We start from the raw sequence: 16,888 nt of genomic DNA on the forward strand, positions 1-16,888 counted from the left end.
TATAACCTATGCATATCCTCCTGTATACTTAAATCATTTCTAGATCACTTGTAATAACTTATACAATGTAAATGCTATGTAAATAGTTGTTATACTGTCTTGTTTAGGGAATGATGAGAAGGAAAAAAAGCCTGTATATGTTCAAAACAGATGCAATATCCATTTTTTTGCCTGAATATTTTCTATTCACAGTTGGTTGAATCCGCGGATGTAGAACCCACAGATATGGAGGGCTGACTATGTATAATAATTCAGCCCAGATCTTCTTTTTCTCAAACTTTTCGTTTGGAAAAGTTGTAAACGTGCACAAAAATGGAAAGAATAATCTAATGAATACCCATATGCCCTTTACATAGATTCACCAATTGTTAACATTTTGCCGCATTTGCTTTCTATCTCCCTCTCCGCACACTCACATACAAACACACTTGGGTTTTTTTTGTTTGTTTGTTTTTGTTTTTTTCTGAATCATTTGAGAGTAAGGTACAGACATCATGGCACTTTACTCCTAAATATTTCAGCACATATCCTCTAAGAACAAAGACATTCTCCTACATAATCACAATTATATTCACTCAAACTTAGTATCTAGTTTATCTGTTGTCTAATATTGAGTGCATATTCCCCTAATTATCCCAATAATGCCCTTTATAGTGTTAGGTATTTTTTTTAAATACAGAATCCAACCAAGGGTCATAAATTATATTTAGTTTTCATGCCACTTTAGGTACCTAAATTGGTTCTGCCCTTTTTTGGGTCTTATACGACACTGACATTTTTTGAAGAGTCCAGGCAAGTTTTTTTTTTTTTTTTTTAAAGAATGTCCCTCAATTTGGATTTGCTTGATTGTTCCCTTATGATTGGACTCAGGGTAAATATTTCCGGCCAGAATACTGTATAGGCAGTGCTGAGTCCTTCGGAATAGCACTTGGGAGGTACATGATGTCAGTTTGTCACACACTGGTTAAGGAGGAAGTGTCTACCAGACTTCTTCATGGTAAAGGTACCTTGCCCCCATTGTAACTGGTAAATAATCTATTACACATTAGTGGTTGCCTTCTTAATAGTGTTTTAAAACATGCCATTGGTCATGGGAGAAGAGATAAGGAATGGAAGAGATAATGAGCACATTAGTAATGAGTTATTGCCACTGATGGAAAGATAATTTTTAAACATTTATTGTTCTGAGGAATAGAGGGGAGATAGCAAAAGTGAGAAACGGGCTCTAGTGAAGACAGACTTGTGTTTGAGTCCAGCTCTAAACTTGAACTTACGCAACTTCAGAAAAGTTACCAAACTTTTCAGATCCCTCAATTTCTTCCCTAAAATGGGATAATACTCATACCTAGCAAGATCATTAAGATGATTAAATGAGATAGTGTAGGAGCTGCCTCTAGCTTAGCAGCTGCTGTAGGGCCGCTGCATGGGAGATGGTGAGGAAGTACTTCCAGAGCAGAGCTTGCTGGCCATTTTCATATTTAGACTGATCCATGAGTGTTTATTTTGGGGATTAGTTTAAAATACTCAGGCATATTGATGAGAAAATGTGATCAACAGGTTAGGTGCCTGTGTAAAAATTCAAAGAAAGGAATTAAGAATTTGGAGATTTTTGGTTCCGTTTTCAAACCTCTTAAATATGACTTGTCTGTAATGGACTTATGTAGAATCAACTTGCCATTTACTCAGACCTCTTTCTGACTGCAATCCATTTTGCTTTGTTACAAGGAATTATTTTTTAAAACAGATTATATGTAGTCTGATTGAAAATAGTGAGTCATAATAATTATGTGACCCATTTACATTCGTTACTGTAAAAGTTTCATTTTGTACAAATGACAATTTTTTAAAGTTAATTAGACTTGGCTACACTGAGGTTAGCAAAAAGTGCTTTGAATTATCAATAATTCAGCAGGGCAGACATTTCTGTATAATGCAGTGGTTTTATAGAGTATTGTGAGATAGTTATCCTTAAAATAAATGGTTGTGAGCATACATCAGCATAGTGGGGTTCACTTGAATGTAGCGTGAAGTGATAGCATCTATGCTTTCTATTACTGGGCGGAGTATGGGACATCATTCTTTCTGGCCATGAACTACTAGCAACCTTTGTCCTTTGTGTTACCTTTAGTTAAAAACGAAAAATGAGCATGAATGCTGGCTGATGGCCATGTCTCTCACCGCTAAAAATTCATCTGGGAAAGAAAAATGGGATTGGAGATTTGGATTTGTTTCATTGCATGAATGATATGTGACATTCTGTAAATTATTTATCACTGCAAGGATGGCAGCAATGGCTTGAACATTATTATATCAAATGAAAGCAGGAATCCCATTAGTATGAGGACTGGGTTTTAGCTAGAATCTATCAGGGGAATGTTGTCACTTTAAAACCAGATTGTTCTTTTAATTGCTATTTAAAGGAACAAAAGTGTTCCCAAGGTACTGCAGTCGAGCAGTTGCAAGTAATAACTATGGATCCATAATTATGCAGTGCTGATTATCTGGCATTTTAAAAAACTGTGGCTGGAGTCAGTGACCAATTTGTAGTAGCTTGTCTTTTTCGGTTTTTCTAGTACAGAATGTTTTATACTCTGCTTTTTAACTGGGGCTACAAAAACACATTTGCATAGCTACCTCAGAAAGTAAAGCCTGTGCATATTAAAAGAACAAATTAAGCTGAAAGTAAGGGCAAGATAATGAATGCTCATGTTGTAAAATGAAATTAACAGTCATATTAAACAATTTTGCAAATGCTGGGTCATGAGATGAGCTTTTGTTTTTGATGACATGTTGTCACAGGGAACCAAGACATTTGTTAGATCATTATAACCATTTGAAATGTTGTCTTAGAGATGAAGTTGATTTTTTTTTTAAAACTAGGGTATGTTTCCTTCATTTATTCAGTTAGCAAATACATTTTGAGTGCCTACTGTGCACCAGGCAATGTATTAGGCATTTGTGAAAGAGTGGCTGAACAAATGAAGTTTATCCTACGCCGATGTATATTTAGAGAGCTAGACCTAGCAAAAATCTTGTTTTTAATTTGCATTTAAAAACATTTGTGATTACGTTGGGTTTTTTTGCCCTGAATTTTTGATTCATGAGATTCAAATATAAAGACATCATAGCAACATTCAGATGGCTAGCAGACAACATGTGTGAAGGCTTGGAATATGCAATAAAATTTTAGTTTTCATACAGTTTTGGCTGTTCAAAATAATGTGACCAGATCTGTAGGCACAGTCAACTATTCATATGGATGGAAATACGAGCATCGCTGATAGTAGTAAATAACAATGGGGACACTAAAATATATGTAGATTTATACATTGTTAAAAGCAATTTCCATAGTGAGAGTTAAAGGGTGCTACAGGGCTAGACAAATGTTTTGTTGTTGCTTTTATAAAGTGAGAATGTCAGAGATTGAAGGTTTATCTTCTTTGTTTGGTATGATGTGGTTTACTTTTGAAGACTTTGGTGCCAGAAAAGCCTTATTAGTGATCTTTTGATCTTCTCAAATGATCTCACAGAATTTTAGTTCTTGCTTATTCTAATTCTTTTATTATGTCACCTAAAAGCATATTAATGTTTTATGTCAAGTACTTAAATGGTGAATTAGAGTAACCTGCATTACAACATTTGATAAAGTTTAAACAGTCTGACTTAACTAGATGATATTCATGAACTATAATGCTGAATAGATAAGTCAATTTATTATAGACATACAGATTATGGGAACAATTGGCATTTCAAATGAATCCTTAGTAATGTTCATTTCAGGAAAGCTATATAATATATAAAGTCTTAGATTTCATTATTTAATAGAAATTACTTTTGAGTCTTATGTACTACACTTTAACAGGTAATACTTTAGTATCAAATAATGTAAGAGATTTTTTTATTAGCAGAAAATGTTCATTTGAGTACCTTATTTAGCAGTTTTTCTTTGTTAAAGAAACATGGAAGAAGCTATTAATTTTAATGTTTTTAATTTTGAAATAGAAAAGTAGTAACATTTTTAATTTTGATTTTGTCGTAGCCCCGTGCTGATCCCATTCCAATATGTAGCTTCTGTTTGGGGACTAAAGAATCAAACCGTGAAAAGAAGCCAGAAGAACTCCTCTCTTGTGCAGATTGTGGCAGTAGTGGTAAGTTGTGTTTTTTGTGTTGTACAGTGACATCCCATTATCATAACTTCATGCTATTTATCTTTCTATCAAAACTACATTTGTTATTTTAAGGCAATTATGTGGTAATAGCATAGCTTTTAAATTTTAAGAGAAAAGGGAAGGAAGAAGGGGAAAAGTATGAGTATATTAGCACCAACATATAGATATTATATGTTTATATAGTACTATGAATATCTATGGTTAAGCTTTCATTTTATACCGGCATTTGTAATTCAGCGTGGAGGCTTCTACATTGTAGGTAAATTCAGTGTAGAGAATTCTATGCTTTCAGGCTGAATACAATTGGAATTACTCCCTTGTTTTTTATAACCTGAAGTCTCAAGAGATTTGAGTTGGAGCCTATAGTGTTTCAGCTCCTGACGCCTACTGGTGAAATGTAATATTGCAACCCAGCTCTGTATGACGCTGAATGAAAGGGACAATGTTCTGGAAACTGTAATGACAGACTCAAGAAATCATCAGGCATGGAAGAAATTCAAATTGCGTGGATTAAGATAGGAAAAGGGTGGTCTGTAGAGAAGGTGATTCCTTCAAATCAGGGAATTGTTGGGTAGGGACTGTTGGCAAATTGCAATATCCAAAATGCTTTCAAGGTAGCTATCACCTCTCCCTTTTTCTCAGTGTAAGATTTTAAGACCATTTTTACCTCCGGTTCTATAATGGAAACGTAAAGACAAACTATGCTTACATTAATTTGTTTTACTAACTGGTCCTCCACGTGATACACGTACACACACACGCACACACACAGATACATACATATATACTTATCAACAGATTGAGTGGTAGTTATTAGATTTTTTAAAATTAATCTTTTTGTATTAATCTTTAAATTTTTTTTCTCCCAGACTACTGAAACTTTCCCCCCAAAAGTCTTATTTTAAAATTCATGACTGAATATTTCTCTAGTTATAGTAATCTTGAAAAAAACAACAAACCTGCAAACCACCATAGCTTACTCTTGTTTAGGAAGTTATAAACTACAGTAGTTAAGAGCAGACTCAAGAACCAGCCCTAGCTTAACCTTGAGTTACTTACTTAACCATTTCAAGCCTGTTTTCCCATTAGAAGATTGGAATAATGGTAGCACCTTCCTCTTGGGTTTTATGGGAATTAAACATGGGGGCACAAGTGAATAGCCCTAGCACAGGGTCTACAAGAACTATGGTAAGTGTACTATAAATGTCAGCCACTGTTATGGTTTGTCATGTTTGATATCGTTGTCCTTGATTGCTGCAAGTAATTTAAAATCTCACCACTTATGGCAGCTGCTTGATGGTTGGATAGAGGAAATGTTTCATACTGAGGAATGACAGTGTTGTGCAGTGATTCTTGCTCCTCCTATGAAGGTTTAACTTGATAGGCCCTCTGTGGTTCCACAGATTTCAGGCCCTGACTATGAGGGAGAGCCTTGGAAATAAGACATTTCAAACCCTGCTTGAAAAATGTATTCCGACAGTCTTTTTGATGGGCTTTACAGATTCATTAAAATTCTTTTACCTGGCCATAGTATCATGGATAGTGACAAAAGGGCACGGAAACATTATCTGTATGTTCAGTTTAATACATTTCAACCTTACAATATCCCTGTTTTATGCTGGTGAGGTAGTGCCTCACTCATCAGTTCTGACTCTGTCGTTATCTTTGGGTTTTCTCACGAGGCTCATTCTGAATGAATTATTCTTTTATGTAACTGCCTGATCAATTTAGTGGTGTTCACTTGTCTATGGTTTACCCTTTGTGGTTTTTAAGGTGGTACTTTAAAAACACCCTTCACTGTTTGATTTCTCTAGTATCTATTTGTCTGGGCGCCTAGACAGATTAAAGACGTACTTATATGCGGGAAGAAAAGTTCCCTTCATATATTTCCTTACCTCTGGTGATACACTTGAGTTGATAAGGAGTTCGAGATCATTATCTTCTAGATCGTAACTTCAAGGCCTCCTTCATAGGGTATAAAGGCGTAATTCTAAACAGGTAGATCCTAGATTTTCTGATGTAATCAATCTCCCTTTGTCTTTCCCAGATTGAAGACCTGCCAAAGAGGAGGTTGATCTGCTTTATATTTGAGGTCACTGAAAATTTCTTTCCCTGAAAGTCTTACTTTTTTGTTCACACTTTTTCAGAATCAAGCTAGGGGTGTGTAGGTGTAGTGCTGTTTTCTTATTTCAAACAGACCCTCTGTTTTCTCTTCTAACGAACAGAGAAGAATGGCTTAAGGATACTGTCTAAAGGGTTTATGTAGCTGGGGTCATTTTGCATGCCAGTCTTCAAGTAGAGAGAGCCAGAGGCTTTGGAGCCAAGGTATGGGTCATGGCAGAAATTCAAGCCCTGGGGCCATCATGTCTCTTTGTTCAGGATAGAGGATGCCTCAGAGTGCTTCTCTGGACTCTGCAACGGGATCCGGCTCAAGTGGGGAGGTTCACTTAATCTTCCTTTGAGTGTGCCGTGCCAGCCTGGATTTGTCTACTTTAGTCAAAAAAACTATTGTCCCTAACTCAGGGAAATGCTTTGTAGACATTTACTTCATCTGGTACATCAGAAGAGTGGACTTTGTTGATTGTTGCTCTTTAAATTTAAGGGTCAAAATAAAATGTTCATTTTAGGGAGTTTGGGGTTTCTTGTAGTTTTAATGCTCTGTTGTGACACGTTGGTAATGATAAGGAAAAAAGACCAGCATGCCTCAACACCGCCCTCTGAAATGCTGGGAAAGCCCATTGTTACAGTTCAATCCAGCATCTCAAGTGGGAATTACAGATTGGTTGAGAATTACAGATTGGTTGGTACCCCTAGTTGACCTTATGGAAATGGCTGCTTTCTCACACTTAGAAGAGTCCATTGATTCTGGGATTGAATCGAGACTGTTCATAATGATCAAAGGGATCCCTAACATAAGATGTTTATGTGAAAAAATAGCCATAGCAGCATAAAACCAGAAAAAGGAAATATAGATGGCAGCCTATAAGGAGGATCAGTCTTAAATGTGTTTCCCAGATGTGTGCGATGCTTTTTAGCCGTCTCTATCGGAAGTACCATTTGTATGATGTCACATTTAGACTCTGCTTAGATTTCATAGACATGAGTAATAAATGTTTCCTTCTGCTTACATCATAAAGAAAAGCCAATTAGTAATTTCTCAGTTATTAAGATGGTTCAGTGCTTTCAAATGGGCAGTACTTTCTTTAACTGTTTTTTCCCCCTGCTAAAAGTTCTTTTTTTAAAAAAAAAATTATACAATATTCAAGTTTATATGTAGTACAAATGTGAAGTGAGGTGCATGGTGCAAGAAGCTGCAAATGTGGTGTCTCCAACCCAGCGTTCCAGTTCTTTCCCAGTGCTTGCTGGCTGTGTAACTGCAGTTTTCCTGATCTGTGCATGTGGAGGATGATGTCTGCATCCTGCATCCACATGGCTATTGTGAGGGTACAATGAGATAATGATATGAAGATGAACTATAAAACATTAGACAAATGTGAAGGATTATTCTAACCACTAATGTGAATGTGGGAATCATCATCACATAGTCTTCAGGTCTGTGGAAATGTTGGGACTAGGAAGTGATTTTACTTGACTTTCATGGATCAGCCTACTTTGAAATTAACACTGTTATATTCTCTTTGCCTCATTAAGACCAAATTATCTTTAATTAGCTTCACATAAGTATTAGATATTATACCAAATGAAATTTTGTGTCTGCTGCTCAGATTGCTGGGTGGTTAAATTTTACTTACAGATGAGTTGTATGCATGTGTGTTTTCAAATTAGCAAATCTAAGATAAGTGTACAGTTCAAAATTACAGCATCATTCTAAGTGGAAGCTCATTGAAACGGGAGACAGAAGAAAGGCTTCTGTGATCCAGCTGGGAGAGTGAGAAAAATCCCTTTTGTACAGTAAAGGGAGTGAGAGCTGTGGGGTAGAATATCAGTGTGCCCTCAGGAGACCTGAAGTCTTCCTTGGGTTTGTATTTATTTGTGTATTAACCCTGAACAAAGCTTGCATGCCATCTGTTCCTAGAGGGGCCCAGCAAGGGCAGTATATGGATACATGGGTATATAAAAAAAGTTCACTAATTTCCAGAAGGTTACCCCAGGGATTGGTTGGTTAGTCATCCTGTTTCACACTGACTAGACACAGATTGAATCATTAGTTTGGAAAGGAGACCTTTCTAAAGATAGGATCCAAAGAGGAATAGGTAGAAAGAGGAGGGAGAAGGTGAGCTGCATCTCCTAAAAAGCCCAAAGCAGGTCTGACCTTCCAAAGGGATGTTATTTCACTAAAATTGTGCTTATCAAGTTTAATAGTGATCTCTATTTATCAAAATCTAAGGATCACTTTTCAGTCTTTATCAAAATCTAATCAATGTCTTTCAACCCACTCCAAATACTCCTCTCAGCCATATTTGACCTCGTTGAGAATCTTTTTTCTTGAAATGTTCTCTTCCTTTGGCTTCTATGACACCATATTCTCTGTGTTTTCACTCCGTCACTCCTTGTCCTCTCTCCATCCTCTAAATGTTTCTTCAGCCTTCGGTCGTTGGCCCTTACTTTGCCTCAGCTTCTCCAGGCCCTTAGGAACAAGCACCTGTAGAACTTTTCTACTTGTCCACTCCATAGGCACCTTGAAGTTGATACCCAGAACAGCTCATCAACCTTGCACTGCTCCCTCCACCCACAAACAGCCACAATAATAATCACAACAGAAATCCCAGCAAACAAACAACATCTTGCTCCTCTTCAAGGATTTCCCGTTTTGGCAAATGGTACACCATCGGCTGGCCACTTGTTCAGTTACACAAACCAAAAATTTGGAGCCATCCTCTGTCCTATTCTCTCACACCAAGGAGTCACCAAAAATACATTGATTCTAAATCCTAATATATATCCAACATCTTAAATATGTGCACACTCCACCCAGATCTGCTAAGCTTGACTCTTTCTCCCAATCCATTTTCAATACTGTAGCCTGAGTTACCTTTTTAAATTATAAATCTGATCACAGGATTTTTCAGTGGTTACCAGTTACTTTTAAGAAAAATCCAAATTCTTTAATATAGCCCCAAAACTCTTCTGTTCTGGGCTCCTGTCAACCGTATCCTACATCACTGTTCCCTTCATAGTCTGCACATTAGTTATATTGAACAGCTTCTCTCCTTGGATATATCATGTTCTTCTCTCCCTCTGCACATGCCATCTTCCCCTTCTCTGCCCCTCATCTGGTGCCATCTACTCCCACTCATCTTTTAGGTCTATTCTTTAGGGAGGCCTTTCTTTAACCTCCTGCTAGGTTTTTCCCTAAGTCACCCCATTGTCAGGCATTAATGCTACTTCTTGTTTAATGTTTGTCTTTCCTGGTAGACTATATGCTCTGAAAGGGTGGGAACCATGTCTGTCCTTTTGCTCACTGTATCTCCAGTGCTCGTGAAGGAAGGACAGATGGATAGTTACATAGCCAGTCTAGGTGCTCAGTGTCTGAGTCTTTATTAATTTTCCGTTGCTGCTGGAGTAAATTACCACAAATTTAGTGGTTTAAAACAACACATTTGTTATCTTGTAGGTCAAAAGTCCAACATGGGTCTCACCAGATTTTCAAGGCTGGGCTCCTCTCTGGAGACCCTGGGCAGAGGGGATCCATATCCATGCTCATTTGGGTTGTTGACAGGAATTCAGTTCCTTGTGTTTGTAGGACTGAGATCCCCATTGTCTTGCTGTCAGTTGAAGGTCCTCTGGGCTTCTAGAGGCCACCCACTGTGGCTTGCAGCCCCCTTCGTCCATCCTCACCACCTGCAGCAGCAGGTGGAATCCCTCCCATTATGTGAACCTCTCCTCTTCCTCTTCCCATCTCATCTCTCTAACCAAGCTGGAAAAGGCTTGGTTGCTTTTAAGGACTTGTGTGATTAGATCAAACCCACTCAGGTAACCTGGGATAATTTCCCCATCTCAAGGTCTGTACCCTTAGTCTCATCTATAAAGTTCCTTTTGCCATGTCAAGTAATATATTCAGAGGTTATGATTGTGGGAATTAGGGCACAGACATCTTGGAGCTATCATTCTGTCCACTATAGCCCTCCCCCACCTTTTCTTTCTTCCCACAGTACTTCCTCCAAAAATAATTTCTGCTGATATGTGGTTGCATTGGAACTTGTTTAATTTTAAATAGTATTCCTTTGGTTTTACTAGATAAAACTATTATAAGCTACAAGTACTTAATATGTGTTTATGTAAGGGTGAATGAGTGAATGAATACATATTATGGCTCTCAAATCTGATAAATTACAAACCACAGTAGTAAAACAAACTCCAGAAAGACACAAAACCACCATGAGTGGTGTCAGCAGAGAAAGTAAGAATTTTAGAGGAAATTGCTTAGTTTATGGAATGACTAAACGAGAGGTAAGGAATTCCGTTATCAGTAGCATTGTATTCCTTTATCTAATTACTATGGCCCCTGTAGTAGTATATCAAGACTCAGTCACAGTCTTTTGTGTTATTTTAAAGTTGGCCATAAGAAAATAAAATGGAAATGTTTCTTCATCCCTCAGCATCCTTTACAGAATCATAGAAATTTAGAGCTGGAAGGGATCTATGGCCAATTCTCTTGAGCTAAATAAAGGTAAGATTACTGCCTAAAGGAAAGATAGGCTGAAGATTTTGGAATTTGTTAGGGTAGCTTAAATAGTAGTAGTTGAGATATAATATTGCTTAAAGTGAGAGAAAGCATTAAGAGGAAGAATGCCCCTTGCCCTTGATTGAAAATGACTGAAATCCATTAATTTTCAAAATGTATAATTATTAAAAAGTCTGTCTTTCATATCTGTGCGAATAAATATTAAGCTGTAATATGTGAATTACCTTAGTTACTGAATGTTAAGCTGCAAGGCACAAAAGCAGATTTTAATGTAGAGAAAAATTCAGTGCATTAAATTGAGGTCATATGTGCCAGTGATGTATGACTTACAGGAAGCAATAAAAAAGGGGGAAAAAGAAGTAAATGGTATACTTTTAAGCTGATGGGACCCATTTTAAGGGTGGAATTTAAATTGCTGTTCTTTAAAAGTTGAATTTTTGCCCCCCTCACTATATTAGGGGGCAAAGGTAGGGGGACTCTGATCAAAGTAGACCTCTCCCCTCCCCCTTCAGGGTATACTTCTTAAAGTCGACAAGCAAGCTGTCTTTGTTTGCTGTTCCTGAGCAGAAAGAGGTGATTGATACCATTTTTATATATTTAAACTTATTCCTTACATTCATTTGGATGAGAGAGGTCCTTGTAAAATAATGGTGTCTAGGTTAAATACATCTCCCTGGATGTCTCTCCTGCCCGAGGCCGTAATCCTATGACAACATTTTATTTTCACGACATCTTAAATACAGATGTTTAAATTTTTTTTTTTTAACTCAGGAATAGTGTGCTTTTATTAACGGTATTGATGATTGATTTTGAATGTTTTTACTTCAAAAAGCCAAATCTCCTGGTGGGTGGAATTTTATGAAGCACCTGTTAAGCTTTAGGGAGGAGGACCTTTTTGGCAGCAACCCAAAATACATATTTAAACAATGAGCCTGCCAAAGTCAGGAAATTATAAAACAGTTTTGAAATTGCAGAATCTGCTTTTTTTATTACCCCTCAGGTTTCTTTTGCAGCTTGGTTATAAGTTCTTTCACATGGGATTTACTAATGTTCTTACTATTTAAAGACCAGATTTAGAAAAATAAAATCAAGTTTGGAGATCTCTTTGGGTTTATGTGATAAAAAACCATTCGACTTTAAACTGTACTGCCCTCCTAAGAGTCTAGGCTCACTCTCCCCACACCTTGCAGGGAATCTATTACTCATTGGCTCCTGGCTGGCTCCTTTGAATGGCATTGCCCCTCAGGGTCTCCAGTTTCCCTCTGTGAAGTAAGCAGTAGTGGTGTGTGGAACACTGCTAGGTAAAAAGTGTGCCCAAAACAGTGTGGAAAAGCTCAACACTTGGAAAAATGGGGGAAACCTGCTGAGTGAGTTTCTTGGCATATTCCATTTGACCTGGATCTTTCAACTTCTTAACTCTCTCTCAAATTCACTGTTTCTGCTCCTACTTCCAGAATTTAAACTCCGGGACCCAGAGGCCAGATGGCAATGGGATATTTATTGTCTATTCCAGCAATGGACTGTTCTTTGTGTACTATTGGATTGCGGGGTGGGGCATTTGTAGTTGTATTCTGTTAAGCAGCCCGTTTTAAGTATTATGATTTCATCATGCACAGAGAGCAGGAATTGTTTGAACTTTGGCACCCTATCTCCCCCCCCCACCGCGTCCAGCAAACCAGAACACTGGGTAGATGGTGGTTGATAAAGGTGGCAAGTACAAGAGTTAACAGAGTGAGTACAGGAGTGAGAACACCATCTAAGCATGGGTTATCATCAGATTCTCAAAGGCTTACGATTGGAGTTGGTAGAAATTTCCAAAGTTCTCTTAGGGTAGAACATTTGTACAGTCATTCTATTTCACACAGGGAAAGAAGGCAGGGAAAAAAAACACAGAAAGGGAAATCCATAATTCATATTCTCTGATCTGTTTGTGTTTTCAGCTTCCTAAGGTTCATTGGCTAACACCATCAGCTATCTATTAAATATTAGGAATGGGAGTTTTAAAAATATCTAAGGCACCCCTCCCATCAAGCAATTTGCTTTTTATTCTCATAGGACACCCATCCTGTTTGAAATTTTGTCCTGAATTAACAACAAATGTAAAGGCCTTAAGGTGGCAGTGCATCGAATGCAAGACATGCAGTGCATGTAGAATCCAAGGCAAAAATGCAGTAAGTATGGCTCTCAATAGTCCATCTCCAGGTAAATTGTTAATTTTTCAGTGCTGAGATTTTTCTTTTTTATAGAACGTTGCTATTTTCTTTTTAAAGTTTTAAATACACATGATGTCAGACTGCAGCTGGGATCTTGGTGCACCTTCATTATATTGTATCATTGTTAATCCAGTAACATAAGAATTTTCGGCCTTTTGCAGTTGGCTTCAGTCTCAATTAGTCTCTAATATGTTATATTACAGGATAATATGCTTTTTTGTGACTCCTGTGATAGAGGATTCCATATGGAGTGCTGTGACCCACCACTTTCCAGAATGCCAAAAGGTGAACTTTTAAACCATATTAAAAATGTGTTTTATTACATACTGGTTAGCCTTGGCCTGATGTCGACGGCTCAGAGGTATACAGGTTCCTTAAGCATTTTTTTCATCCCTCCCACCTTCCCTATACTATGGATTTGGCACAGGTTGTGAAGAGGGGAGTATAAAAGCATTAGTTTGGGGGTTTTATTTATATGATAAAGACTCTGATTGAGACCCAGGGATGAAAAAGACTGTCCCTCTCTCCAAACCACTCCCTTATTAGAATAACTTTGGATTTTGTAGGTCAAAAGTTTAGAACACTCTCTATATTATTCAGCACAGTGTTTAGAGGTAACAAATTTTGTATTTTCAGTGATGATAACGATGACTCCAAAGTCCTATAACAGGAAGCCATCACCATTTTCTTGGCCATTACTTGATATTTTGAATATGAGCGTCTGACCTATCCTAGAGCTGACTGTGTCTGATGGAATATGGATTTTCTTCTGTGTTTATTGTGTTAGTCAGCCTAGCTCAGCCTTTCCCCCCTCATTTTACAATCTATTATGTGAAACATTTAAAAATACTTTGCCTTTTTATTATAAAATTTATACATTTACATTGTGGAAGATTTAGAAAATACAGATAGATAAAAAAAGAAATAAAAAGAAAAATCAATTGGAAATTCCTTCCCTGCCTCCACATATACTTTAAAGAGAAATGGAACATTCTGTACATGTTTTTGTAACCTTATTTCCACCCCCCAACCCCTCTTAATAATACATTGTAAGCATTCCTACATCATTAAATGTTCTCTAAAACATAGTTTTTAATGAGTGTGTAGAACTCCAAAGTGTAGAGCAGTGGTTACAAACCTGGTGACTGTGGGCCTTAGATAAGCTTTGTTGGCATATTATTTTTAAAATTTCAAATTTGAGTCCTCTAGGTAGGACATGCATGCTCCAATTTGCCACAATCTCACTACTCCATGTTGTCTTATTTTCCAACTTCACATATGTTGTAAAATCTAGGTGCTTCCTGAAGGTATTTGATTTTCCAACCCCTTGTGTAAATGAGCTGTAATTTATTTAGCCAATCCCCTATGGTGGATATTACAAATGTTTTCAATTTTTTCCATCCACAATTATTTCCTTAAAACAAATTCTTAGGGGATGAATTTCTGGATCAAAAGCTATATGCATGAAAGACTGCATCAGATAGTTTTCTGACTGACCGCCAGCATGTGAGGATACCTGTTTCTCTGTATCATGACCAACACTCCCCATTACTATACTTCGAGTCTAAGACACTTTGTTTTTTACATGTTAACGTCTTTGAAATCAGATGCATCTTATAGTCTATGCCTAGAGTATCTTGGATTTGATGAAATATAGTGTTATTTTAAAAATTTTTACCAATCTGATAATAGAAAAAAGATGTCTGATATTTTTTTCTTTAAGTAGTGATATTGAACATTTTTTGTCTTTGATTCTTGGCTGTTTGTATATGATCATTTGTAAAGTACCTGTTTTTATCCATTAGTCATTTTTCTGTTGGGGTTTTTACCTTTTTTCTTCCTGATTTACAGAAGCATTCTCTCTCTCTCTCTCTCTCTCTCTTTTTTGGTAGTCAAATTCATGTATCTTTATTTATGGCTTGAGTTTTAAATGTCAGTCATGCTTAGATTATATAAATATCCACATATTTTTCCTAGTACTTGTAACATTTTATTTTTCATATTATAATATTCATCTGTCTAGAATTTATTTTTGTAAAGGATATGAAATAATTCTTTTCCTTCCAGACAGATAGCGATTTGTTCCATCACCACTTATTGAGTTGTTTCATCCTTTCCCCACTGATTTGAAATATGACCTTTTTGATGTGCTAAACTTCTATAGGCTTCGGTTGTTTTGGTCTTTCAGTTCTTATCCATTGACCTATTTCCTTATGCTAGATGTATAGTTTTAATTATCGTAGCTCCACAGTACTTAAAATTTTTAAGTCTTAATTTTAAAATGATATTTTATACTGGTAATTTTTTTAGCATTGGAAATTTCCAGAAAGAGATGATAAAACAAATACTTTTTTTTTTCTAGAAGTTCCAAAAACTGATTGACTTGAAAACGTCTCCCTCAAATCAAAAGATGTATAGTGTCTGACAGGGGCGAGTTTTCAGGTGTGTTTATGTGGTGGTGAGAGGCTTAGTGACACGTTGGGAACAGCTTTATGGAAGGCTTCTGAGATAGGGACAGCCTGTGCTCTCACCACCTTGACTCCAGGGAAATTGACCTTTAGTCATGGCTTCCTGAGGAGAATGACAAAAGGGAATGACCCACTTTTGGAATAAGGTTCTGCATACAAGCATCCTTGGGCAGCTTATTACAGCAGCAGTTTATATTTAATAACTTCTCCTAAAATGAAACATTAAAATATTTTTCTCATATATATATTAATTCAGGGATGTGGATTTGCCAAGTCTGCAGACCAAAGAAAAAGGGAAGAAAACTACTTCATGAGAAAGCTGCACAAATAAAACGACGATATGCAAAACCCATTGGACGACCGAAAAATAAATTAAAGCAACGATTGTTGTAGGTTGAGATCTTATCAAAAGAAATCTTTTATGTTGTGCTTTAAAATATAGGTGATTGTAACGCCCTTAGATTCCATTGGACTTTTTAAGCATCATTTTTTCAAATTCAAGGGATAAAAAATGTTTCTTTTCGCATAAGCTGTGGAAATTTTTTGAAAATGACATTTTTAAGTACCATTGGCATTTTGGGGTCTTCTGTTGGCAGTAGCTATGATACTAAGTGACATTTTTCAAGCAGCAGGATGGAAGCAGAACATAAGAATTGGAAATAATTGTTCAGCCTACTTTATTACTGGCTGAGCATTAGAAGAGCTTAATTATATAAATATTTTCCTAGGAATTCTAAAACAAGAGATGGATTTGTCCACGTCTGTGGTGAATCTCTTTTATCACTCCAGATAACATTTTAGAAAAATACCTCTATCTTCTGATGGTAATGTAGTATTACTGCTTTTTAAGATCCCTTTTTACAAAATGGGAGCTTCTGAGAAAACTGCAGATGACTGTTTGCCCCCAAAGAGTTAGACAGGACCATTTGGCAAGTGCACGCGTGTGTAGACATACATTTAAAATAATATATTTGCAGTGGCCTGCAGATATACTCTAATAACCATTCCCACTATCCTGTTGCCATGTAATTGCCAATAAAGCCCAGTAGAGCATTTAGCAGGAGTTAGTTGGAAAAGTAGAGAAAAGATAAGAGGTGAAATGAATATATTTTAACCTGTAGAGAGCATACATTTGACTATCATCATTAAGGTGTTTACAAATGAAATCAGTAGACTGTCACACCTCTGTAGGCTTAGCAAAAGGGTCATTGTCATTTAGGAATGAACATGTGCTCTGCGCACACCTTGAACACACAGCAAGAATCTTACTCACTTGCTTACTCTTTTTCCCCCTTTTATCTGAAGCAGTTCACCATACTACCTGCTCTCAGAAGAGAACAGTGTCCTTCTCTACCTTTACCTCCCTAAGGAGAAATAGAGAATGCAGACCCC

At 36.9% G+C, this 16,888-nt stretch overlaps 1 protein-coding gene across 16 annotated transcripts in view; it reads left to right on the forward strand.

Annotated features, from left to right (window-relative positions):
- KAT6B (lysine acetyltransferase 6B) overlaps positions 1–16,888 on the forward strand; it is a 185,374-nt gene that overhangs the window by 116,985 nt on the left and 51,501 nt on the right. For 11 of the 16 annotated variants that reach the window (XM_069460952.1, XM_069460949.1, XM_069460951.1 and 8 more), the window contains 4 exons: positions 4,040–4,148; positions 12,871–12,986; positions 13,232–13,313; positions 15,753–15,885. In XM_069460952.1, the coding sequence (XP_069317053.1) occupies positions 4,040–4,148; positions 12,871–12,986; positions 13,232–13,313; positions 15,753–15,885 (440 nt within the window). The remainder of the gene's footprint in view (positions 1–4,039; positions 4,149–12,870; positions 12,987–13,231; positions 13,314–15,752; positions 15,886–16,888) is intronic. The other 5 variants (XM_069460960.1, XM_069460959.1, XM_069460962.1 and 2 more) reach the window with 3 other exon arrangements.

This window comes from Eulemur rufifrons, chromosome 28 (genome assembly GCF_041146395.1).
Source record: "Eulemur rufifrons isolate Redbay chromosome 28, OSU_ERuf_1, whole genome shotgun sequence".
NCBI lineage: Eukaryota > Metazoa > Chordata > Mammalia > Primates > Lemuridae > Eulemur > Eulemur rufifrons.